Source organism: Rhincodon typus, chromosome 25 (assembly GCF_021869965.1).
Source record: "Rhincodon typus isolate 14 chromosome 25, sRhiTyp1.1, whole genome shotgun sequence".
Classification (NCBI taxonomy): domain Eukaryota; kingdom Metazoa; phylum Chordata; class Chondrichthyes; order Orectolobiformes; family Rhincodontidae; genus Rhincodon; species Rhincodon typus.
Window position 1 is genome coordinate 17,838,923 of NC_063356.1, and position 27,411 is coordinate 17,866,333.

General features: G+C 40.6%; 1 protein-coding gene across 2 annotated transcripts in view; it reads right to left on the minus strand.

Moving 5' to 3' along the window:
* LOC109934064 (plexin-A2) overlaps positions 1 to 27,411 on the minus strand; it is a 434,576-nt gene that overhangs the window by 43,402 nt on the left and 363,763 nt on the right. For both annotated transcript variants that reach the window (XM_048612014.1, XM_048612015.1), the window contains 5 exons: positions 25,835 to 26,074; positions 12,661 to 12,804; positions 12,247 to 12,481; positions 9,556 to 9,698; positions 8,634 to 8,902 (listed from right to left, as the gene is read on the minus strand). In XM_048612014.1, the coding sequence (XP_048467971.1) occupies positions 8,634 to 8,902; positions 9,556 to 9,698; positions 12,247 to 12,481; positions 12,661 to 12,804; positions 25,835 to 26,074 (1,031 nt within the window). The remainder of the gene's footprint in view (positions 1 to 8,633; positions 8,903 to 9,555; positions 9,699 to 12,246; positions 12,482 to 12,660; positions 12,805 to 25,834; positions 26,075 to 27,411) is intronic.

The window sequence follows — 27,411 nt, forward strand, 5'->3', positions numbered from 1 at the left end:
GGTAACTGGGGAAGAATGGGATTCTCAGGCTAGAATGCTGTCTTTTGCTGGCAGGTCCCAAACCGCATCACCCTCTGTTGTCTGAGGGAAAATGTATTCACAAAGCACCTGAGCTTTGTCCCCCCCAACAACTGCTTTCAAATGAACTGATGCAAATTACACGTCCTGTTGCAACATGGCTCCTTACAATTCAATTTAATTGAAAAAGATCCATTCATAATGGGATCAGAGATAGTAGGAACTGCAGATGCTGGAGAATCTGAGATAACAAGGTGTAGAGCTGGATGAACACAGCAGGCCAAGCAGCATCAGAGGAGTAGGAAGGCATTGTGTCTAATTTTGTCACAAACTTTAAATGCCAGAATAGCAACTGGGATTGTGATAAATGATTTTGCCTTTCCTGGCCAAATTATTCTTCCACAAAGGATAAAAATAATCAAAACTGCAGGGAAACCATCAAACTTCTATTAGTTTCAGAAGAATAACATGCCAATGTTTTTTTTTCTCGAAAGTTATAGTTCACTTATAGATGATTAAACATTTACAGCAGCGACCAAGTTAAGGCTTTTTAAACTAAAACTGGTGACCAAACTGAATGGGCAATAACTGGGACTACATTATCAATTCAGAATTCTGACAGTATTTAGAAACAAAAGTTTCATATTTATGATTCATGACAGCCTTTGATCTCACCATAGCTTTGTGACACTTTTACCAATGTTTAACATCATATACTTGCGCGGTAGAGAGCACAATAGTTTCCCTAAAATTAGCCTCACCACAATGAGAGGAAAGACCAAAAAAAGCACAACTTTCAATACAAATATATTTTTCTGAGACACAACTTGCGTCGATAGTTTGAAAATAAACTCACACCTGTTTCTCATTAATTATAACTAATTACATTTTGAAACTGTGAACACGAAACAAAGAATATAAAGAAATGTCTTGAGCTTTTAAATTAGTCTTATAGTAGTATTACATATACATGATCTGGAGGAAATGTGGGTGGTCTGATTAGTAAGTTTGTCGATAACACAAAGATTGGCAGAGTTGCTGATAGTGCTGACGATTGTGAAAGGTAGATTGGCAACTTGGGCACAGAAATGGTGGATGGAGTTTAATCCGGACAAATACGAGGTGATGCATTTTAGAGGATCAAATTTAGGTGTGAATTATCCTGTAAATTGCAGAACCCTTTGGAACATTAACATACGGACAGATCTGGGCATGCAGGTCCACAGTTCCCTAAAAGTGGCAACACAGGTGGCCAAGGTGATTAAGAAGGCACATGGCATGCTTGCCTTCGTCGGCCGGGGCATGGAGTACAAGAGTTGGCAAACCATGTGCAGATATATAAAACCCTTATTAGGCCACATTTGGAGTATTGCACACTGTTTTGGTCGCTACATTACCAGAAGGATATGGAAGCTTTGGAGAGAGTGCAGAGAAGGTTCACCAGGATGTTGCCCGGTCTCGAGGGCATTGGCTACGAGGAACAGTTAAAAAGACTAGGATTGTTTTCACCAGAAAGACAGCGGCTTAGGGGAGACCTGATAGAGGTCTACAAAATTATGAGAGGCATAGATAGAGTGGATAGTCAGAGGCTTTTCCCCAGGGTTGAAGTTTCAATTACAAGGGGACACAGGTTCAAGGCGAGAGGGAGAAAAGTTTAAGGGAGATGTGCGAGGAAAGTTTTTCACACAGAGAGTGTAGGAGCCTGGAATGCAATGCCAGAGGAGGTGGTAGAAACAGACACATTGGCAACATGTAAGAGGCATCTAGATGGTTACATTAATAGGGAGGGACCGAATAAGGGCAGAAGATTTGTTTTTTTCGTTTAGTTAGGGCATGATGATTGGCACAGGATTGGAGGGCTGAAGGGCCTGTTCCTGTGCTGTACTTCTCTTGTTCTAGCTTTGGAATATGCCACAATAGAATACAACAAAAACAAAGATATTTTAAAAACAAACAAAAGTAAACAGACAATGAAAAATAACGGGGCATTCAGCATCTGCCTTCCATTAGTACCTGGTATTTCTATGATCTCACAAAGCAAAGGTCATGTTGTGCTTCAGAAATTAGACTATGGTTCAGATTCACACTGTTCCCCACCCCCCTCCAAAGGCTGCAGACAAGTTAAGTGGTATGAACTCATCTGAATCACACAACACTGTGCAGACTAATGTCAGTCCACTGCAACTGGGAGTCTTCATGCTGGTCAGAGTCTGCAAGAACAAACGGTGCCTGAATCAAAACCTACACGTGCATGCAAAGGACTAATTGTAACAGCATTGATTCTAAATTAAAAGTGATTGTTTTCCTTCCTTTGATGACTGAAACTGCCCCACAGTTGGCCCCAATTAAAGGAAATAATCCAAACAACTCAGTGAAAAATTAAATTTGTCTTGATGACATGCAGAAAAATATGGGACTAAATTGAGGGACTGTGAGAATTGGAATAGGCAGAAAATGACCTTAAACTGCTAATACATGACCATGTTGAGAATGATTACATTGGCAAGGTAAAATGAATGACTGTGATTACTGCATCTAGGTTGGCAAGCTGAAAAATATTTTTCCTTTGGATAAGAGCATTTTCTAAAAAAATGAAATTCAAGTACGCTCAACATCACAGTAATGTGACATTGATTAGGAAAAGCCCAACTATGATCCCAGCTACAGTTGACAGGAGGCAGGATGTTGGCAGCACTGGATTTGGCAGGGAAGAGAGCACTTTGGTGGCCATTCCCAGATGCTGTGCATTGGAAAACGTGCCAATGCTGATGTTGGAATGGCTAAATTAACCATCAACTTACTGTCTCAGCTTAAATAGGGAGAAAGGAGACTTGGTTAGAGTGCTGAAAGAGTCACCATCATCAGAAGAGGAATGGAATTTGGGAACAGAATACCCAAGAAAGTTGACCCCTAATTTGATTTTGCTGAAAAGTATTTTGCTTCTCAATTTATGAAAAGAATCTGTTGCATTCCCTCTGGCCTGTATAAAGCTGGCAACATGAAGTTATTTAGAATTGAAAGTTGCAAACACTCAGCAACAAATATTTTAATAAATACAAGAGTCCTAAATTGCTACCAACAAGGTTCTCAGGTGTCCCACTAATTCCTGCTTTATGTGGATCACTGCTTGGTAAACACAGGAAAATACCTGACAGTATCCTAAATTATTTTCACTTTTATCAGTGAATTCATGTCAATTGCTAAGAAAAGATAGGGCGGTCGGAGTCTCTACCCTCTGTTTTTGATGGCAAGTTATTCTACCAATCAATCTAGAATTAAGTTGATCATAACTGATAACATTTGATGCTTGGCATTGATGAATGTAGTATGAACAAAATTAGCCAGTATGAACAAAATCAACAGGAAGGCTCTCAAAGTTCACTTAATGTTTTCCTTTTGGGGCACTGTTACTGGGCTACTGAATGGCCTGTTCAAAGTTGGAAAGGAGCTGCCACTAAGACCATCTGGCCTCACTGCAAGTAATTTCTTGGTCCAAGTCATCTACACCTTACTGCAGAACCATGTTCCTGGTGCTGGAAATCTACATTAAAAAGAACAAATCATAAATAAATCACAAGTTGCAAATTTTGACAACACTGACACTGCTTTTCAGATGAGACATTAAACAAAGTTAACAGCTACCCCCATAGGCAGACATAAGGAATCCCACTGCACTATCTGAAGCATAACAAGGGAATTCTCCCAGGGTCCCGACCACCACTTGTGTTGGGGATATTACAGAGAAAAAGACACACAAAGGTCATAGTATTAATAATACTAGACTGGAAACATATGTGGCTAAAATGACAGCAGGAGCATTTTATAATCTTCATGCAAGAAATCTATATAATGTAGAGCATTAAAAGAAATTCCACATATTGTAAACAGGCTACAAGTCTGGCTTTTTACAATTCAGTTTCCTGCAGTGAAGGACCTTAATATAAAACTTTTTATTGTTAACTGAGATTCCCAGATGGCACATGCTAGGAATCACATGCACATAAAGAACACACATTTTTACAGCACCCTCTATGACCTCAAGACATCCCAAAGCATTTTACAGTCAATAAAATGCCTTTGAAGCATAGCCACTGGTGTAATGTCGGAAATATGGTAGCCAATTTACACGCAGCATTGTCCCATAAACAACAGTGAGAAAGATGATGAGGTCATCCATTTTGATGTTGGTTAAGAGATAAACGTTGACGAGAACAACAAGAGAAATCCTCTACTCGTCTTGAATAATGCCATAGGGGATCTTTTATGACCCAGAGGGCAGTCTGGGCCTAAAATTAAAAGTCATTTGAAAGGCACCTCCAATAGACACTATTCCCTCAGTTTTGTACAGGGGCCAACCTGGATCATGTGCTCCTGTTCTTGGGTGTAGGACTTGAACCCATGGCCTCTGACTCTGATGAGACAATATTACCAATATACTAAGCAAAAGCAAACGTATGTAATGCTTTATAGGATCTTTCCACAATCTTGTATTTTCTTCCTATTTTGTATTGTTAAGAAAGATCATAACCAAGAAAAACTTCTAATTTGCATGTAGATTTTACAGCTTTGAAATCATTCCCATTCTATTATGGTGAGAGAATCTTGTGCCCATGATTACTTTGGACCCTACATGTTTAGACATCCTGAGACCATACGCAGAGCATAACATTGCTTCCAAAGATTTTGCATTACTGTGTAGTTTGTCACCCATCACAACATTTGTAATTTTCCAACTGCTCCTTTCTTATTTCATAACAAATACACATGATAGCTTTAATTTGCAGTACTAATTTTACTCAACTTGTAATGCAACATTGTTAAATTTCATCCTGAGGCGAAGAACACCAATATGTTCAATATCCACTTGTTATATCTGACTTCTAATCAAGTCTATCACTTAGACACATTTCCTGATTTAAAGCCTAAACAGGCCTCTAGTCATTCAAGCTGCTCAAATCCAGGCAAAAAAAAACATTCAAGGAGAATTTTGTCAGAAGGGTTTCATTCAATCATCTTCGTATACTGAATTTCAAATTCAGCTCTCACAATCAGTGATACCTTTCACACAATTTGGAGCATAATGATTTCTTGATAGTATGCATTGTCAAAAATCAAGTATCAGCAGTGATCAGTTGCCATTTAATAAATAGCAAAAAAAGAAGAGAACACCAAAGGACTATAGAATTTATTTCCTGTTCTCATAATGGATCTCAAATATTCTACTTTGAAGGAACTTCATTTATTCCTAATGAAGAAAAGGAGGTGATTAAAAGGACACTATAAGTAATCCAATGTCTTAAGCTACACATAACTTTAAACATGCTTAAGTTCCTGGAGAACAAATCAAAAAACAAAAGTAATCTTACTTAATTTGATTTTGCTGATGTACCGTATATCTGCAAGTAAGCAAAACACATCTTCTTGTGTGCACTATTGAGAAGAATAAATATACTGCTGCAGAGGTGGAACCAGATGTGAAAGAATTTAAATGACATTCAGACTGCATCACTGGACCATGTTAGATCGCATTTTGCTTGTAATCATTAACTTCAATTTCTACACAAACACCAGTAAATAATATACAATCCTCAGCTTGATTTACTAAATACTATGCCTTACAATCAGAAGCACACCGAACGTGCTACATATGATTATACAGCCCAAATAAGGAAAGGATAATTGTAATGTTTAGTAATCTATTGTGTAAGTCAAATACTTACACAACACATGTTCATTCATTTCAGTGTGATACACAAAACAACCATACTGGAAAAAGCATTTACGCTTTAATTGGCCAGCAAAAAGCCTTTATCCTATGCAACTCATAACATACAGTTGAAGGACATTCGAAGCATACATAAGATGGCATTATACAAATCCATTGACTCCAACAACAAATAATGTATTGTAGATGCAGGAAATTATCATTTACCCACATAAAGCATGTAAAAATATGATAATCACAGGAGATAAAGTAGCAGATACAATGAATCAAGCTGACATTTTCTCTTGCATCTATGTAGATTAATGTAGCATGTCAGGGAATTAGCAAATTCCAGCTACTGATTTCAGATTTAATGACATCTATCTTTGACAGACTATGATGCCAATAGGCGCATTGCCCTTTTATGATGAAGTTGTACAGTAATTTCTTGTTGCCTAGCTTGCTTGTTTTAATGACTAATGCACTACAATGGTACATTGTGCCATAATTTTGTCAAATCATGAAGCTAGTTCTTGAGCTAATTAGCAGTACTTGTTTATGCAACATACTGGTCGTTGGGTTTTCTGAATTCACATCTGCTTCAAATTAAGAAATTTTGGAATAGTCAACATTCTGGTATTGATCAACAAGGTTTGTGGAGATTCCTGTATATGGAAATTGTAAGTTAATTTTCTTCCAAGTTAAGTATTTCTGGTTTTCTCTTTTACATCCTTAGAATCAATCCCAGAATTTGATTGAACCAAATTGACAATCCATTTCTTCTCTGTCAAAGTAGGATGAATTAAAATAAAGGCAAGAACTGATGCAATTCACTGGGGTAGATAGAATTCAAATGACAAGTAAGCCCTTGCAAGTTGGAAAGCAAACAAATGCTTGTAGCAATCAAACCTGTGGTTGGCATTTCCCTTCAAAGTAAATATTGATTATATGAGCATATGGTTATTGCTGGGAAGTTTCTGTAATATCTACACTTTCATTGAATCATATCTATTGGCTCCAGTCTCATCAATTTTTCAAAGGTAACCAGATGAGGAAGCTATATATGTTGCACATTTTTAAAAGTTCTTCTGTTTAAAGGTTAACCAAGAGCAGTTCTTGCTACCACATATTTGCACTGTTTAAACTGTTTCTGCATTAGTCTTCACAGTGGAAGACACCATTAGCATAGAGATTCAGGAGCAGAAGTGTGTGTAGTAGCTATCACAAAGGAAAAAGGTATGAGGATAGCGGAAAGGTCTGAAAGTGGATGAATAACCTGCACCACATGGACTACACTCCAGCGATCTGAAGGAGATAGCTGAGGAAATTGTAGAGGCGTTGATGGTGATCTTTCAGGCATCACTTCAGTCAGAGAGGATCCCAGAAGACTGGAAAATGGCTAATAAAAGGCTCTAGTTTAAAAAGGGAGAAAGGCAGTCGACAGGAAATTATAGGCTGGTTAGCCTGACCTCAGTCATTGGTAAGATTTTAGAGTCCATTCTTCAGAAGGAGATTGCGGACTACTTGGAAGTGCATAGTAAAATAGAGCAGAGTCAGCATGGCTTCATCAAGGGGAGGTCAAACCTGACAAATCTGTTAGAATACTTAGACAAAAGAGAGCCAGTGGACGTGATCTATTTGGATTTCCAGAAGGCTTTTGACAAGATGCTGCACAGGAGGCTGCTAAATAAGATAAGAGCCCATGGTGTTAGGGACAAAGCACTGGCAGGCATAGAAAATTGGCTGATGGACAGATGGCAGTGAGTTGGGATAAACAGGTCCCCTTCATGATGGCAGCCAGTGACTAGTGGAGTTCCGCAGCTGTCAGTGTTAGGACCACAACTATTCATGTTATACATTCACAATCTGGTCAGAGGAACTCATGGGCATTGTGGCTAAGTTTGCAGATGACAAATAGATGGAGGGACAAATAGTGCAGAGGAAGCGGGCAGGCTGCAGAAGAACTCAAACAGGCAACAAAATGGCAGGTTGAATACAATGTGCAGAAGTGTGAGGTTATGCACATTGGTAGGATAAATAGAGCTGTACATTATTTTCTAAATGGGGAAAAACTTTTTGGAAATCTGAAGCATAAAGGGACACAGGAGTCCTAGTTCAGGGTTCTCTTCAGATTAACATGCGGGTTCAAATGGTGGTTAGGAAGGCAAATGCAATGTTAGCATTCACTTCAAAAGGGCTAGAATGTGCTGCTGAGGTTATATAAAGTTTTCGTCAGACCACATTTGGTACATTGTGAGCAGTTTTGAACCCTGTATCTATGGAAAGATGTACTGGCCTTGAAGGAAGTCCAGAAGAGGTTCATATAATTGCACATGAAGGGCTTGTCATATGAGGATTGATTGAGGACTATGGGTCCATATTTGATGGAGTTTAGAGGGATGAGTAGGAATATCATACCGAGGGGCCTGAATAGATTGGACATGTAGAAGATGCTTCCACTAGTACGAGAGAATAGGGCCCGAGGGCACAGTCTCAGAGTGAAGGGATGACCCTTTGGAACTGAGATTCCTTTGGAATTTCTTCATCCAGAGGGTGGTGAATCTGTGGAACTCAATGCCGCAGAAGGCTATGGAGGCCAAGTCATTGAATAGCTTTAAGACAGAGATAGATAGGTTCTTGGTTAGAAAGGAGATTGAAGGTCACAGGGAAAAGGCAGGAGAATGGGGTTGAAAAATAAATCAACCTTGATCGAATGCAGAGCAGATTCAAATGGGCCAAATGGCCTACTTACCCTTAGGCTAATACACTGCCCAATTAGCAGCTGTAAGAGCTTCTTTGTGTCATGCAAGTTCAGCTTAAAGACACAGTGAATTTTTTTTTTCTACTATTGTACTAGCAGGCATACTACCATCATTTATTTAACAACTTAAGCATGGAAATTTTCACTCACCTGCGAAGTAACAATTTTGGATGGTTCTTGCTTTCAAGGTTTTTCTCAATAAGGTCAGACAGTAGTCGCTTGAGAACATCTGTGGCATATTCTAGTTTGCCTTGCAGCGCAGTCATGATCAGAGATGCCACATTTCCACGGTCTCTCATTGAAAAGCTCCGCTGCAATTCCAGTGTCCGAATGAAAGTCAACAAGAAAACCTTGTTGTTAATGAGTTGTCCAAAGAGTTTCAGTGCTTTCTCCACATTTTGCTGCCCATTTCCTGGAACCTGGAAAATAATGGTCAAAGGTGAGAGACAGAAGAACAATCAGTGCCTTTTTAAGTGAAAAAATATCATTATTATGCCCAGTGTCATTTACCATCCTTTTTTCTAGAAAGCATTAAAAACGCATTCTGTAAACGAGAGAATTTTCAGCTTTGACTCAAATCTTTACTTTGTTCCAATTTTAGAGGCTACAGGGAGATCTTATCTGTAGTAGCCTTGGATGGACACTGAGTGTCAGAGGTTGAGTCCATTTTAAGATCCATGACTTTATTCTATCCATGAAATACAGACCCAGATTGGGCATTGTGCAGTCATAAGCAGGTCATCTTAATGCTAGGATCAAACACAAGTTGATCTAACTGGCAGGCAGGTAGTTAATTCCAGGGGTGGGCAATCCTGTGGTGAGCACTCTGATAATATTGCTTCACAAAAAGTAATAATCAACCCTGTTCAATCAGTCATCTAAATTGTAACGTCAAAGGACCCTGATGAAAGCCCATGTCTAATTTGGGCAGGCATGTGGGCTGTTCAAAGAGACCTTAGTAAATTCAGTAACTGGTAGAATGCTAAGTTGTGCACAAAAACATTTACCATCCTGCTTCTGCTGAGTGGTCTGAGTCACTGTCCGCCTTAATGGGTTTTAAATTTGGCCATACCTCTAGCTCCCGTAGAACTGGATGGTCCTCAATTCCAGGAAACAATACACGCATTGCATACGTCCTGTAGTCAAGATACGGAATTCCAGCTCGATCCAAGTCACTGGTTAACTCATTAATATCTGTCTGAAGTTCTGCAAATGCTATCAAACAAAACAGAGCAATGGTCATGCAGTTCATACTTTTGTTAAGTTTCCTTCAAAGGGACAGGCATTGAGAAAAGACAGGAACAGTTCTGGAAAATTTCTAGTTTATGTGGGTTCAACAAAGCAGAATACCTACTTCACTTAAAAGATTACATATGCTGTGCCTGAAAATTGCATTAATATGTCTTTGCTTTTTGATAAATTGCTCACATTGCAAACAGCCCATCATTTCTCTCTGTTTCTAAGTGCATTCCCACAAAATGTGTGAGAACCGTCAAAATGTGCTTCATTGAATTGAACAGATTTCAAATGTGGGCAGCCCAAATTGCAACCTCAGAGGCTTTGACAGTGAAACGGTGCTACTGAAACTAATAGACCACCTCCACAATACAACAACAAAACTTAACAAATGGGTATACATGATCGCCCCATGATATTTTGGGCCTGGAAACAGTTAAGAGTGATGCCTGAGATTTTAAGCAACAGTACTTCATCATCATAGCTCCAATTTAATGAGGTTCCATTGATACCATGGGACCTTGCTAGTGGCAGTTACATGCCTCATATCAGGCATTTATAGGTGTGTGAAGAGAAACCAAATGTTCAGGACAAGCCACACTACAGCTTTGAATATTATTTAAGTAGCCCTTTTGCCAGGTTGATGACGTTACTTCCTTACAACTCTCCAGTGTATCATACTGGTGACAAGATAAACAAGGCACCTTTCTGGTTGGACAGTTAGATTTTTGTGACACGCTATATTGCTTTGTCCAAATGTTCTTGTTGGTGTTTTGGTTCAATTCTCTAGCACTGCAAAATGTTTATTTTCAGCTCTATTTGATATAACTCTCTTGCTTCCAGTTCCTATTTCACTGGAGTCAAATTATTTATTTTAGGAGTTCCAACAGCTTTCCAGGATTTGGAGGAAAGTTATCAGCTCATTAAAAACCACAGCCAAGGCAGGCCCAATTACAGCTAATGTGTATGCATGCTCCATGAAGTTAAGTGCTGTTAGTGCTGGAGTCTGGATAAATTTCCTAATCACAAAGTCAGTATTTATAGCCTCCCTAGTTACTCTAAGATGGGCGAGATTGTTGCCTCAAACTGCTGTAAAAAGCCCCCTACAGACTGTAGTGGTACAAGATGGTAGCTCACCACCTGCTTCTTGGGGCAACCAAGGACGACCAATAAATGCTGATCTTGATCTTGTCAGTGATGCCCAAGACTGAATGAAAAAGAAACTGAATATTCCTGTATATGCTAAACGTATAAAGTGTTGACGCTTCAGAGAAGAACTGAAGCTAATTTGTTATGATTGATTAGCAAGAACAAAACAATACCAAGTCCCAATACTGTGCATAAACAAACTCAGTATCTTATTTTCACAAATTGAATAATCAGTGTACAAAATTTGGTCCTTCTCTCAAGGGGTGGCTCAGTGGTTAGCGCTGCTGCCTCACAGTGCCAGAGACCTGGGTTCGGTTCCAGCCTTGAGCAACTGCCTGTGTGGAGTTTGCACATTCTCCCTGTATCCATGTGGGTTTCCTCCACTTGTTCCCGTTTCCTCCCACAGTCCAAGACGTGAAGGTTAGGTGAATTGGCTGTGGTAAATTGCTTATAGTGTCCAGGGATGTGCAGGCTAGGTGGATTAGCCCCGGGAAATGCAGGGTTACAGGGATAGGGTAGGGGGATGGGTCTGGGTGGGATGCTTTTCGGATGGGATTCTATGCAAGTGCATTAGTAAGCATTTATAATTCTTGCATACAGCCCAGTCTTTTATTATATCTAATTTTCAGTTAGTAAGTTCCCTTTGGAGCAAATTACTTTACTGCGCTAGGATATTAAACTAATAATGCATCACTCATAGTCCCACAGCAAAACTATTTTATTTTCCCATATTGAAAAGTAAATTGAACAGCTGCTACAGGATATGCTTTTGCCCACAAATAACAAACAAAAGTATGCTGCTAGCCCTGTAACAGATGTGTGCAACCCTCTAACTTTATTTCCAAGAGAGAAACTATTTGCAAATCAAGGAGTGTTGCATACGTTGAACTGTGCCCCTGTCAGGTACGTGATTTTACATAGCATTTTTTCCAAAACTTTCTAGAAACATTAACATTATATAACTTTACAACCTAATATCTGATCCTCTAAATGTCTGCGCAAAAGACTTTCTTTCAAAAAAATCTTTCGCATCATTTGGTGCGTGTGATTGAAAATATTTGCTAGTTCTGTGCTTTGGGAGCAAGAATTGATAAATTGGTGATAAGTTATTGTCATTCTGCCCTAACATTGTACTTGAGTGCTACTTCTTACCGAGACTGGGACAAAATTTACCCTTAGAATTGGCAATTTAATATGGATCTCCTCCCTCAATCCTCTCCAAATGTGACCGATAATTGCATCAATACATGAGTGTTAGTTCAAGAATTCAGCATCGAGTGCTCTGAAAGGCAATCCTACGCCATCCTCTCTATATTCTAATCCTAAACAACTTAATAACATGTCACTTGTTTCAACAAAACCTTAGCTTGGTTCTTACCTTCTTTGCATTCCAAAGCAACACGCGATTCAAGGTTATCCATCTGCATCTGCAGTCGTTTCAGGGTCAGATCATTCTCCCTTGACTTTCGTTTGTAGGCAATCAGAACAATGACTACAATGACAAGTAGAAGACCACCACCTGCTGCGATGCTGATAATGGCTGGGAGGGTGAGCAGGCTGTCAGATATGACATGAACCATTCCAGGAGAGAACTGCAGTCCACCTACCTGGACCTGTTTCAGCAAGACATAAAAAAGAAATCAACATTTCAACTAAATGTTCTTGTATGGTTTTCACTTTCTTGCTGGAGTTAGGGAGAGTTAGTTAGGATTTTCAGCACATGTTTAGATAGAGTACAGAATCAGACTGGATGCCAAGGATCCATTATTGCATGTGACTTCAAATTACTCACCAGGACTCTAAGCTGTCCACTTAAATTTGGAGGTTCACAGAGTAACTGTGTCTCGGAAACAGTGACAGCACATGGCGTGTCACCAATCAATACAGTATAATTCAGCTTTGCTCCACCAGCAGCAGGAGGTAAAAGGTTCCGACCCTGTCAACAGACGAACAAAAGCTTGGTATTCTCATTTATGACAAAAAAATTACACAATCAAGTGTAATGTAATTTAGAATGTAGAGAAGATTGTTATAGACCAGCGTTAGCAGATTACTAACAATCACAGGATCACAGAAGTCTGACGGGTAAGAGGAGGCCGTTTGGCCCACTGTGTCTGCACAATCTCTTCAAATAACAATCATTACCTTCTGTCAATCTCCTGTTTTCTCCCCATACCCCATTCAAATAACCAATCTCCTAATGCTGTCATATGCCTGCTTGAATCTACCTCCACTACACTTCCAAACTGGGCATTCCATACCCTAACTACTCGCTATATGAACATGCTTTTTTACTCACCTTGCATTTGCTTCTTCTGCAATTCACTTTAAATCTGTGCCATCTGGTTCTTAATCTTCTTACAAGCAGGAGTAGTTTCTCGCTATCTCACATATCCAACCCCCTTCTGATATTGAAAATTGCCATCAAATCTCCTCTTAGACTTCTTTTCACCAAGGAGAGCAGACCCAATTTCTTCGATCTACCCTCATACCTGTAATTTCTCATCCCTGGAACTATTCTTGTATATTGTTTCTAAATGCTCTCCAGCGTGTACGTAACTTTCTAATAACATGGCAGCCAGAATTGTACACAATTCTCCAGGAGGCCTGACAAGCATCTTATACAAGTTCAACATCATCTCCTTACTCTTGTACGCTATGCCATTATTAATAAAACTGAGGATACATAAACAGCCTTCAGAGTGCCTAGTTATATTCTAAATATCCCTCCTTTAAGAATTTCATGGCTAACATATTTTAATTATTTTGGAAGACTTCCAAGTCCAATTTTATTCAGGATTTTTAAAAAAAATCATACTGATCACATGCAATTACCATCTTCAATGCGGAGCTAGAATTTCTGCCCTATGACATAAAATGAAACTAGTCATGGCAAAATGTTTCTTACTTATAAAGGATAAAGTAGCCCTTTGTAGCTAAGATTTTAACTCCAGAAATGAATAATAGCACATCATAATTTGTCAGCTTGCTTCTATACTTAATTCTCTATTACATTTAATCAATGTTACGATTATATGCCCCATGGTCCATAGTTGGATCTCAGTTAATTGCTGTCATCTCTTTGGTTCAATCATAGCTGGTCCAATAATTAATCATAAAATTCATTTTGATGATACAATTCAGCACAATAGTAGAGGAAGGGATATTTTAATATTCTTTTATAAAAAGGTCAGAAATATGATTTTGAAGTGAGATTGCTGTTTTATTTTACAGCCTTATTTGACAGAGTTAAGAAGGCCAGTTCCCTGCTCCCTGAGAGCACTGGTCTGAGAACCAAGGTTGAACTGTTGCTGTTCTATCCACAAATGCAGTTCCTTGCTGGGACACAGACAAGGGCTACTTTTAACTTTATCCAGCAGCTATACGATTATTGAATGACATTCTGCAAAATTTCACAGAAGAACATTATGAAAAACCTTTTACAATGACTTTTCAACCTTAATTATTCTGTAACATTGTAGAAATATTTCATTATTCCGGATGGTATTAAAGTGTCATGTGACAAGATCTGAACATTACTGAAAGGTTACATCATAAAACTTTATGTAAGTCACACTGTTGTGCACCATGTCAGTTCAGAACGTTACCTTAAATATTGAATCACCTTCCATTTAAAGCTTGAGAAAGCATTAAATGCACAGAACTATTTAAATAAAATATTTTATGGCACTCTACTTAGTCAAATAGATAAACGCCAATGTGATTTTCATCAGATATCCAAAGCAGCTTCAGGGAATCTGGGGAGGGGTGTGGTGATGGAGATAGGGTTGATAGAGCCACTTGGTTTCTGCATTTGAAATCGCTTACTACAGCCATTCATTTTCCAAATGGTGATTTTTTTTCAGACTTTATAATAGCAATAATTATTGAACAATGGAGCAAAGTTATTAGCAAAGAACTGAGCAGAATTGGAAACAAAATTTACTGTGAGCATCATGAAAATGCTAAATGTGACTGGCCAAGGTTAAATAGCAGATTATAAACTTAGATTTATCATCAAATTTCATTAGATTATTTTGCTGATTTAAGGGGAAAACTCAGAACACTGTGTCCTCTTGAAACTTTGACCTGCCATTATTCACCTCCCTCGTAAGATTAATTAAATTGGATAGCGATAATACTATACATGATTCATCTAGAGTCCTACATTTCAAGAAGTTCTTTTTCAAATGCTTGATGCCTTTGAGAATTCAAGCATCTGCTGGGTCTAATATTATTTGCTGCAACGTATAGTGAGCATTCAAAACAGTTCTATTAATCAGGTGAGTTATCAGCGTTCTCAATGCTGGGAATCACGATGCTCAAAACAGTATAAAGAACACATAATATGTTGTTGTATGCAGGATCGATCCAAAATGTACTATTCTTGTTCTATATTTTCAAAAGGTGCTTACAATCTATCTAAAGATGATGGAAAGAATCCAGCGACCCCATGCTACCAAGAGAGAATCTCATTTGAAGAGACTGGGGCATGGCAAAAGGATTACAACATGATTATAGTGACTTTCTGTACGAAAGAGCGTGCATTTTCGGATGATGGGGTCACTGAATTTATCCCTCTGTATTCTATTAGTTGGTTTACTCGCACATTACGTAGTAAGGTTACAGTCGGTTGATTATAGGACAATATCTTCACCTGAGGGTTTGAGGTAGTTATGAATCGCTAATAAATTTTGTTTTTGCTTGATGATATATATCAGTTCTGAGTTCTGGGATGCTAATGTGACATACTTAGGCAATACTTCTAATTCAAGTTGAGTTCTTTATTTGGAAAATTACAGACTATAAATGAGCTAATATGGTCTGTTTAGGCCAGTAAATAAGATAAAAATTAAAATTAATGAGTCACATGGCATTTTCCATACAATCTAAAACACCATAAATGTGGTGCACAACTGTCTTTTTGAATTATACCCAGGTATAGATTGTTGTCATGAATATTTAGCCAAGGGATTATTGCCCAAACAGTAATTTCCCGCATCATACCATAAAATTTTAAAGACACGATACCACTTTCTGTTTTACCAAAATGATAAAGCAATGAAAGACTCTGTGAACCAAGTGTCAGCCTCAGTTCAGTTGATAGAGCAAAGGCTTCTTTTGGTCTATTAATATGCTCTTAAGTCTTGAGCACACAGGTTGACACTTCAGTGCGGTACTCACAGAATGCTGAGATAAGAACTGAAAGTGCTCAGCAAACTCAGAAGGTTTGGCAGCCTCTTTGGAGACAGAAACCAATTTATTTTGAGTCCAGCATGACTCTTCCTCAGAACCTGGTTTGACAACGTATGGTAGCACCCAGGTTCCAAAGAATCTTATCAGACTCAAAATACTAACTTTGTTCCTCTGTCCACAGATGCTTCCAGACCTTTTGAGTTTCTCCAGCACTTACCATTCTTATTTCAGATCTCCAGCATCCACACAACTTTGCCTTTACCTGAAAAAATGTTGCACTGTTGAATGTGCCATCTTTCAGATGGGACTCTAAGCCAAGGTTACTCTGTCCTCTCAGATTCACTTATAAGATCCTACTGGCACTATCTGAAGCAAGACAGGGGACCTCTCCTGATGTTCTGGCCAAAATCTTTCCCTCAACCACAATATATAATTTTTTTGCTGAACAGGGTGGGGTGATGTTATGGAAGCATTTTAAAACATGGATAACAATTTGAATTGAAGACTTGCTTGAACAGGATCCAATATAGGTCAGTGGGTACAGGAGATAATAACTATAGGTCAGTTTGCTTAACATCTGGGAAAAGGTTCAAATCTATAATAAAGGATGAAATAGCAGAGAATTTAGAAATACATACCGTAATCAAGCAGGGAAGGGAAAAAAAAATCATGCCTAACATATTTCTTACAATTCTTTGAACATAGAACATAGAACAGTACAGCACAGTACAGGCCCTTCGGCCCTTGATGTTGGGCTGAACTTTTACCCTAATCCTATCTAACTTCCAACCCTACCTTATACTATCATCCATATGCCTATCTAATAGCCGCTTAAATGCCCCTAATGAGGCCGACTCCACTGCCATCTCCGGCAATGCATTCCAGCCCCTACCACTCTCCGAGTAAAGGACCTACCTCTGATGTCTCCCCTATATCTACCTCCACTCACTTTAAAACTATGCCCCCTCATAATAGCTACCTCCACCCTAGGAAAAAGTCTCTGGCTGTCCACTCTATCTATACCTCTGATCATTTTGTACACCTCTATCAAGTCACCTCTCATCCTTCGTCGTTCTAAAGAGAAAAGCCCTAGCTCTCTCAAACTTTCCTTGTAAGACCTTCCTTCCATTCCAGGCAACATCCTGGCAAATCTCCTCTGCACCTTTTCCAACGCCTCCACATCTTTCCTGTAATGAGACGACCAGAACTGGACACAATACTCCGAACCAGGCTTCTGTATAGCTGGAGCATAACTTCATGGCTCTCGAACTCAATCCTTCTATTAATGAAAGCTAACACACCATACACCTTAACAACTCTATCCACCTGGGTGGCAGCTTTCGGGGAACTGTGAACATGAACCCCAAGATCCCTCTGCTCCTCCACACTGCCAAGAATCTTTCCGTTAATCCTGTATTCGGCTTTCAAGTTTGTCCTTCCAAAATGAATCACCTCACACTTTTCAGGGTTAAACTCCATCTGCCACTTCTCAGCCCAGCTCTGCATCCTATCAATGTCCCTTTGTAACCTAGAACAGCCCTCCGCACTGTCCACAACATGGCCCACCTTCGTATCGTCCGCGAACTTGCTAATTCACCCTTCCACTTCTACATCCAAATCATTTACAAAAATCACAAATAGAAGAGGACCCAGAACAGATCCTTGTGGTACTCCACTCGTAACTGAGCACCATGTTGAATATTTTCCATCCACTACCACCCTTTGTCTTCTAAGGGTCAGTCAATTCTGAATCCAATCTGCCACATTTCTCCCCATCCCATGCCTCCTTACTTTCTGCATGAGCCTACCATGGGGAACCTTATCAAACGCCTTACCTAGATCCATGTATACCACATCCACTGCTCTACCTTCATCCACATGTTTGGTCACCTCTTCAAAGAATTCAATAAGGTTTGTGAGGCATGATCTACCCCTCACAAATCCATACTGACTATCACGAATCAAACTGTGCCTTTGCAAGCGATCATAAATCCTATCTCTCAGAGCCCTTTCCAATAATTTGCCCACCACTGACGTGAGACTAACTGGCCTGTAATTTCTGGGGTTATCCCTATTCGCTTTTTTGAACAAGGGAATGATGTTTGCCTCTCTCCAATCTTCCGGCACTATACCCGTGGACAGTGAGGATGAAAAGATCATCGCCAAAGGCCCTGCGATTTCTTCCCTCACTTCCCATAGAATCCTTGGATAAATCCCATCAGGCCCGGGGGACTTATCCATTTTCAACTTTCTCAAAATTCCTAGCACATCTTCCTTACTAACATCGACCTCCTCTAGCCAACCAGCCTGTTTCACACTGTCCTCCTCTACAACTAGGTCCCTCTGAGTTGTGAATACCGAAGAAAAGTATTCATTAAGGACCTTTCCTATCCCTTTAGGCTCCGTGCACAAATTCCCTTTACAATCCTTGATCGGCCCTACTCTTTCTCTGATCATTCTTATTCCTCACGTACGTGTAAAAAGGCTTGGAGTTTTCCTTGATCCTATCTGCCAAGATTTTCTTATGCCCCCTTATAGCTCTCCAAAGCTCTTTCTTCAGCTCCTTCCTGGTTAACTTGTATCCCTCTAGAGCCTTTTCCGTTCCTCTTTTCCTAAACCTTACATAAGCATCCTTCTTCCTCTTAACCAGACGTTCGACCTCTCGAGAGCCAAGGCTCCCTCACTCGACCGCATCTTCCTTGCCTGCTAGGGACAAACATATTGAGCACACGCCGTATGCATTCCTTAAACAATATCCACATTTCAATAGTGCTCTTACCTGACAGAATCTGTTCCCAATTTATGTTACCCAGTTCTTGCCTAACAGAATTGTAATTACCCTTCCCCCAATTATAAACCTTACCCTGCTGTATGTACCTATCCTTTTCATGACTATTGTAAAAGTAACAGAGTTATGATCGCTACTTTGAGGAGATAGTAAGTAGGATAAAAGGACACTAGTAGATGAAATATATTTAGATTTCCAAAAGGCATTTGATAAGATACTGCACATCGGCTACTCAACAAATTAAAAGCTCATGGTGCTGTGGGTAGTGTATTAGAATGGATTCTTTATTTTTCTATTCATTTGTGGGATGTGGGCCTCGCTGGCTAGCCAGCATTTATTGCTAATCTCTAGTTGCCCTTGAGAAGGTGGTGGTGAGCTGCCCTCTTGAACCACTGCAGTCCACCTACTATGGGTTGACCCACAATGCTATTGGGGAGGAAATTCCAGGATTTTGACCCAGCGACAATGAAGGAACAGCGATACATTTCCAAGTCAGGATGGTGAGTGACTTGGAGGGGAAATTGGAGGTGGTGGTGTTCCCGTCTGTCTGATGCCCCTGTCCTTATAGACGGAAGTGGTCGTGGGTTTAGAAGGTGCTGTCGGAGGATCTTTGGTGAATTTCTGCAGTGCAACTTGTAGATAGTACACAATGCTGCGACTGAGCATCAGTAGTGGAGGGAGTGGATGCTTGTGGATGTGGTGCCAATCAAGCGGGCTGCTTTGTCCAGGATGGTGTCAAGCTTCAGTGTTGTTGGGGCTGAACTCATCCAGGCAAGTGGAGAATATTCCATCACACTCCTGACTTGTGCCTTGTAGATGGTGGACAGGCTTTGAGGAGTCAGGTGAGTTACTCACCACAATATTCCTAGCTTCTGGCCTGCTCTTGTAGCCACTGTGTTAATGTGGTGAATCCAGTTGAGTTTCTGGTCAATGATAACCCCTAGGATGTTCATAGTCGGGGATTCAGTGATGGTAACACCATTGAATGTCAAAGGGTGGTGGTTGGATTGTCTCTTATTGGTGATGGTGTTTGGGTGATGTGAATGTCACTTGCCGCTTGTCAGCTAAAACCTGGGTATTGTCCAGATTTTGTTCATTTCAACACGGACTGCTTCAGTATCTCAGGAGTCATGAATGGTGCTGGACATTGTTCACCGATGATTGCACATCTCCACTTTTGACCTTATGATAGAGGGAAGGTCATTGATGAAGCAACTGAAGGTGGTTGGGCAGAGGACACTACCCTGAGGAACTCCTGCAGAGATGTCCTGGAGCTGACATGACTGAGCTCCCACAACCACGACCATCTTCCTATGTGTCAGGTATGACTCCAACCACCGGATGCCCATTGATTCCAGTTTTGCTAGAGCTCCTTGATGCCACACTCAGTCGAATGCAGCCTTGATATCAAGGGCTGTCACTCTCACCTCTCTTCTGTAATTCAGCTTTTTTGTCCATGTTTGAACCAAGGCTGTAATGAAATCAGGAGCTGAGCGGCCCTGGCAGAACCCAAACTGGGTGCCACCGAGCAGGTAATTTCTGAGCAGGTGCCTGCCTGATAGCACTGTTGATGACACCTTCCATCACTTTACTGATGATCGAGAGTAGACTGATGGGGCGGAATATGGCCGAGTTGAATTTGTCCTGCTTTTTGTGTAAGGACATACTTGGGTAATTTTCCACATTGTCAGGTAGATACCAGTGTTGTAACTATACTGGACCAGCTTGGCTAAGGGAGCAGCAAGTTCTGGAGCACAAGTCTTCAGTACTATTGCCAGAATGTTGTCACGGCCCATAGACTTTACAGTATCCAGTGTCTCCAACCATTTCTTGATATCATGTGGAGTGAATCGAATTGGCTGAAGACTGGTATCTGTAATGCTGGGGACCACAGGAGGAGGCTGAGATGAATCATTCACTTGGCACTTCTGGCTGAAGGTTGCTGCAAATGCTTCTGTCTTATCTTTTGCACTGATGTGCTAGGCTCTTCCATCACTGAGGATGGGAATATTTGTGGAGCCTCCTCCTCCAGTGAGTTGTTTAATTGTCCACCACCATTCATGACTAGATGTGGCAGGACTGCAGATCTTAGATCTGATCCGTTGGTTGTGGGATTGCTTAGCTCTGTATATCATCTGCTGCTTTCGCTGTTTGGTGTGCAAATAGTTTCACCAGGTTGATACCTCACCTTCAGTTATGCCTGGTGCTGTTCGTGGCATGCCCTCCTGCACTATCCGCTGAACCAGGGTTCATGCCCTGGCTTGTTGGTAATGTTTGAGTGGGGGATATGCCAGGCCAAGAGGTTACAGATTGTGCTGGAGTACAATTCTACAGCTGTTGATGGCCCACAGAACTTCATGGGTGCCCAGTCTTGATTTGCTAGATCTGTGCAAAGTCTGTCCCATTGAGCACGGTGATGGTGCCACACAACACGATGGAGGTTGTTCTCAATGTGAAGACGGGACTTCATCTCCACAAAGACTGTGTGATGGTCACTCTTACCAATACTATCATGGACAGATGCAACTGCAGCTGGCAGGTTAGTAAGGATGAGGTCAAGTATGTTTTTCCCTCGTGTTGTTCCCTCACCGCCTGCTGTAGAACCTGTCTAGCAGCTATGTCCTTTAGGACCCGACTGGCTCGATCAGTAGCACTGCTGCCGAGCCACTCTTGGTGGTGGACATTGAAATCCCCCACCCAGAGTACATTTTGTGCCCTTGCCATCCTCAGTGCTTCCTCTAAGTGCCGTTCAACATGGACGAGTACTGATTCATCAGTTGAGGGAGGACGGTATGTGGTAATCAGCAGGAGGTTTCCTTGCCCATGTTTAATCTGAAGCCATGAGAGTCCGGGGGTCTGGAGTCAATGTTGAGGACTCCTAGAGCAACTCCCTCTCGACTGTATACCACTGTGCTGCCACCTCTGCTTGTTCTGTCCCGCCGGTGGGGCAGGACATATCCAGGGATGGTGATGGTGGTGTCTAGGACATTGTCTGTAAGGTATGATTCTGTGAGTATAACTATGTTAGGCTGTTGTTCGACTAGTCTGTGAAACAGCTCTCCCAATTTTGGCTAACTCCAGATGTTAGTGAGGAGGACTTTGCAGGGTTGACAGGGCTGTTTCTGCGGTTGTCTTTTCCGGTGCCTAGGTCGACGCCAGGTGATCTGTCCAGTTTCATTTCTTTGTGACTTTGTAGCGATTGGTACAACTGAGAGGCTTGCTAGGCTATTTCAGAGGGCAGTTGAGAGTCAACCACATTGCTGTGGGTCTGGAGTCACATGTGGGCCAGACCAGGTGAGGGTGGCAGATTTCCTTCTCCGAAGGACATTAGTGAACTAGATGGGTTTTTCAGACAATTGGCAATGATTTCATGGAGATCACTAGATTCTTAATTCCAGATATTTTATTGAATTCCAATTCCACCATCTGCCATGGTGGGATTCGAACCCGGCTCCCTGGAACATCAGCTGGGTGTCTGGATTAATAGTGTAGCAATCATACCACTAGGCTATTGCTTACCCTCAATCAGCTAACTAAATCAAGTCAGAGAGTTGGTATGAAGGGGCACTTTCAGGATGGCAACCTTTGATAAGTGGACTGCCGCAGGGATCAGTGCTGGGGCCACAATTATTTACAATTTATAGAAATGACTTGGATGAGGGAAATGAATGTACTATTGCTAAGATTGCAGATGACACAATAGGTGGGAAGGCATTGTGAGGATGTCACAGAGTCTTAAGTGGGCAAAACTTGGAAGATGGAAGATAAGAGATAACAAGGTGTAGAGCTGGATGAACACAGCAGGCCAAGCAGCATCAAAGGAGCAGGAAGGCTGACGTTTCGGGCCTAGACCCTTCTTCAGAAGATGGAAGATAATGTGGGAAGTATGAAGTTATGCACTTTAGCAGGAAGAATAGAAACATTGAATATTACTTAAATTGAGAAAGACTGCAGAAAGCAGCAGCATGGAAAGATCTGGGGGTACTCATGCAAGTATCACAAAAACACTAGCATCCAATATCAGCAGGTAATAGGGAAACAGACTGTTGGCTTTTATTTCAAACAGAATTCATATAAAAATAGGTAAGTCTTGCTAAGACTATATAAAGCTTACCACACTGTACTACACCTTGAATAATGTGAACAGTTTTGGGTCCCTTATTTAAGGAAAGATATACTAACATTAGAGGCCGTCCAGGCAAAGTTCAGCAGTTTGATTCTGGGTATGGAGGAATTTTCTTATTAGTAGAGGTTGAGTAGATTGGGCTTGTACTGAGAGTTTAGATGAATGAGAGCAGACCTTATTGAAACATATCAATTTTTTCAGGGCTTGACAGCATAGACATGGAGAGACTTTTTTGCCTTTTGTGTGACAGTCTAGGACCAGAGCTCATAATCTCAGAGTAAGGGGTTACCTGTTCAAGCCAAAGTTGAAGAGGATTTCTTATCTCTCAGAGGGTGGTGAAACCATGGAGTCCTTTCCACGGGGGAATATAGAAGCTGCGCATTAATTATATTCAAGGCTGAGATAAACATTCTTAATCAGTAAAGCAATTAAGGGTAATGGTGAAAAAGCAGGAAAGTGGAGTTTGAGAATAATCAGATCAGACATGATTTCATTGAACGGCAGACCATATTTGATGGGTCGAATGGCCTACTTAGAGTCATAGAGATAGAAAGCATGGAAACAGATCCTTCTGTCTAATTCGTCCATACTGACCAGATATTCTGAATTAATCTAGTCCCATTTGCCAACATTTAGCCCAGATCTCTCTCAACCCTTCCTATTCATACACCCATCCAGATGCCTTTTAAATGTTGTAATTGTATCAGCCTCTACTACTTCCTCTGGCAGCTCATTCCATACATGCACCACCCTCTGTGTGAAAACATTGCCCCTTAGGTCCCTTTTAAATCTTTCCACTCTTGCCTTAAACCTCTGGCCTCTAGTTTTGGACTCCCCCCACCCTGGGGAGAAGACCTTGTTTATTTATCCTATCTATACCCGTCATGATTCTATAAACCTGTATAAAGTCACCTCTTAGCCTCCGATACTCCAGGGAAAATAGTCCCAGCCTATTCAGTCTCTCCCCACAGCTCAAATCCTTCAACCCTGGCAACATGCTTGTAAATCTTTTCTGAACCCTTTCAAGTTTCACACCATCCTTCCTATAGCAAAATACAGCACCTCACATTTATCTAAATGCTCCTACATCTTATGATTCAAGGCATGGAGTGAGAATTATTACACCTGATTACATTTCTCTCAGCCTTCTATCACTTCAAAAGTACTGTAAATTGTTAACATGTTGCAAGCATCTTTTCAAATATCATTACTTTTGTGACCAAGTTGTACACTTATTTGGATTATTTGGCTCGGAATCTCCCTGACCACAAACATTTTTTAAAAAAAAAATGCTAACAATTTCTCCTATCAAAAGAGCAAAAAACTGTTTGCACTCAGGATCTGTTGAGCAGATTTGAACAGTTTTTTTTGAACTACTTGAACTGCAGGAAGTGTGGAGGTCACAGTAAGCCTAGTCATGATATCATCGCCTTGCCATATGATAAAATCCATTTATCTCAGATAATTTATCTTAACACCAACTGTAAAATATCAAAACCTTCAAAACATCAATTACAGCTGGAAAATATCACTGTTGGAGGTGAAGTGGTTGTCGCTCCTGTGAGCATTCTTAATAAACAAACACTTAGCATTTTAATCATGATTTTTGAATTAATGTTCTTTTCCTTTTTTCGAAAGGGTCTGCATTCTTTTTCACCGGGCTGATGGCTCAAGAAAATTAAGCCTTTTAATATAGGCTGCAGTGCAGAAAGAGATAATTCCATTCAGTTCCTCATCAGTGCTGTCGTTCGGTTGGAGCCATCTACTTTAATCCCATTTCCCCCTTATTCATTTTACACACATTAAGCCAAATGCCCTTTACATGATATTAATGATCTCTTTCTCAATTAGCTGCTAATGGTAAAGCACTGCATGTTCTAATTATCTGAATAATAAAAAAAAAATGCACCCCCTCACATTCTTCATGATAATTTTGAATTTATGACTCCTCTGCCTTTTTTTTTCCCGATCAATTTGCCATACCAGTAATTTTTCACTATTTATCTACGCTCCCGTTCTTTAGAACCAATTAAGCTAGGTCCTCTTCCATTGCATACAATTTTGACTTCTGTGCTATTTATGTAAATATTTTCAAATGTTATGGCAATTCTCCTGCATATAGTCATCAAATGTAACTTCATGGAGAACCCACCAGCTTCCACAAGCTAGTTTAGTAAATACTGTGCAATTTAACAGGGGGAAAAAAAAAAATCACCTGATTTGTGATAAGGAAAAAGAAACACATACATACAAGAGACCATTATTAGAAAGAAGTAGCTTTTAATCCTTCAGTTAAATTGGTTGAACTTTGTATCTTAGTATCTATAAACAGGTAAAGTAGCATTGGTATGTTCCTCCACTAGTAATTCACAGGCCTGACTGAAAAAATCTCAGAAAATCTGAATTCAAACCTCACTATGCTGTTTGAGAATCAGGATTGTTAATAAAAACAAATTGGTAACAAAAACAGTCATGAAACTGTCCGACTGTCATAAAAACCCAAGTGTTTCACTAGAGCCTTCCAGCAAATGCTTTACCCAGCCCAGTCTGTGATTTGAATTCCATACAATCATCAGTGACCCTTAGCTGCACTCTGAAATTTCATAGGAGGCCAGTCAGCTTGTGACTGACAAGACATTCCATTACTTTCTTAGAACAATTAGGGATGGTTAATAAACAGCGTGCTGGTCAGCAACATCTACAACTGAAAAACAAAGAATCTCCTAGATCCACCCAGTATTATCATCAAAGGCTGTTATTTGACTGACGCATCCAGTGAAAACCAATATCTACAAATTTCATTAATGGGGTTAAGGGTATAGTATTACATTCCAACTTACGGATCTTAGCACATACTTTCAGTATAATGGGGGAGCCTGGCTTCTGTTCCAACATGCCTGTCGTACTCAGAGGTTCAAATGTCGGGTTGGGGTAGAAGATGAAATTTGTATTATTGTAGATAAGCAGCGTCTGCACGTTGTCAAAGACAAAACCAAACTCATCTGGGCGTTCCACAGTGTCTACTCCAGGTCTGTATTCGTGTGTAAGAGCTGGGGCACGGCAAGTCATGGTTGTTGAATTCAGTACTTCACATACCTGGTGCAGAACCAAAAAGTAAAATTTAAGTTTTGAAATATTGCTTACACTTCCAAAATCTGGAACATTCTACTTTATAACCTGAACTTTTCATCAATGTCTAATACATAATGTTGTAAGAAATATACATTAAAGCAAAGCAATTTGCTTACACTCATTACTTTTGGAATCACTTCAGAGCTATTTGAAAACTGGTAGCCCTCAAAAGTCACTAATATTCTAAAAGGGTCATACAGCTCTATTCATAGGGAATATAATAGAAAAATAGTCACTGTTCTGTAAGTAATAATAATTAACAGTATAGCAATTATGCCTACAAATTGTAGAGACATAAATCTTGGGGATTCACTCTGCAGCACCACTGACATTTCCTGCGAGCTTTTTTTGCAGAGCAAGCTATTTTCAAGATTAGCAATCATCTCACCTATCAGCAAGATACCTTTTACAGAGAATGCAAAATAAAACCAAAGTCTAAAGTATCAAGGAGTTTGGGCAGGATTGTCAGCCTCCACTAGGGCCTAGATCAGTGATGGGTAGGTGCTCAAAATAGTAACACCAGTCAACGTATCAATTTTACAACTCCAACCTGTCCCAGGCCATTTTTCAGGGGGAGGGGTAGTGGGTTTGAGTGGGTGCATCTCTATAGAGTTACTTCAGACAAATTGAAGTGGGCTTTCCCCATTGGCCTGCAAGTTCCCTGATTGCCTGGAGGGAGTCACCCAAATGGTACTCTAACTAGGCTTAAAGGCCCACCCTGCACAGTGGCAGCCATTTTGTATTGGGATTTTCAAGAAGTTGGAGAAGGGGACTCCAACATTTCCAAGTATCCTTAGCCCCATTTACCTCTCAGCATCCTGCTGCAATTTTTGAGCTGGAAGGCATCCAATTGACCCCCTCAGCTTTCAGAGTCCATCTGTCTCAGCGTGCCAGTCCTCTGGTCATTAACTGGCTGCTCACAGTAAGTGACCATTACCCACAGTGGAACACTCATGCACTGAGAGCTGCTGGCCAATCTTTTGGATTCATCAGTGCCAGAAGGGCAGGGGTGGCTGATGCCAGTATCATACACACTTGAGGTCTCACATTGAGGGGGGGAATGCAGGCTACTGGTGATGGGAGGTGAAAGAGAGTCCAGCCGCTTGTTCTCCCCTCCCCCATACTGCATTCCTCAATCACTGCGTGCGTCTGAAAGTAAACCCACCTCCCCCCACATGAGAACCCACAAGCTAACACACCACTGGGTTTGGGGACAGTTAGAACTGCAAATGCTGGAATCAGAGATAACACAGTATGGAGCTGGAGGAACACAGCAGGTCAGGCAGCATCAGAGGAGCAGG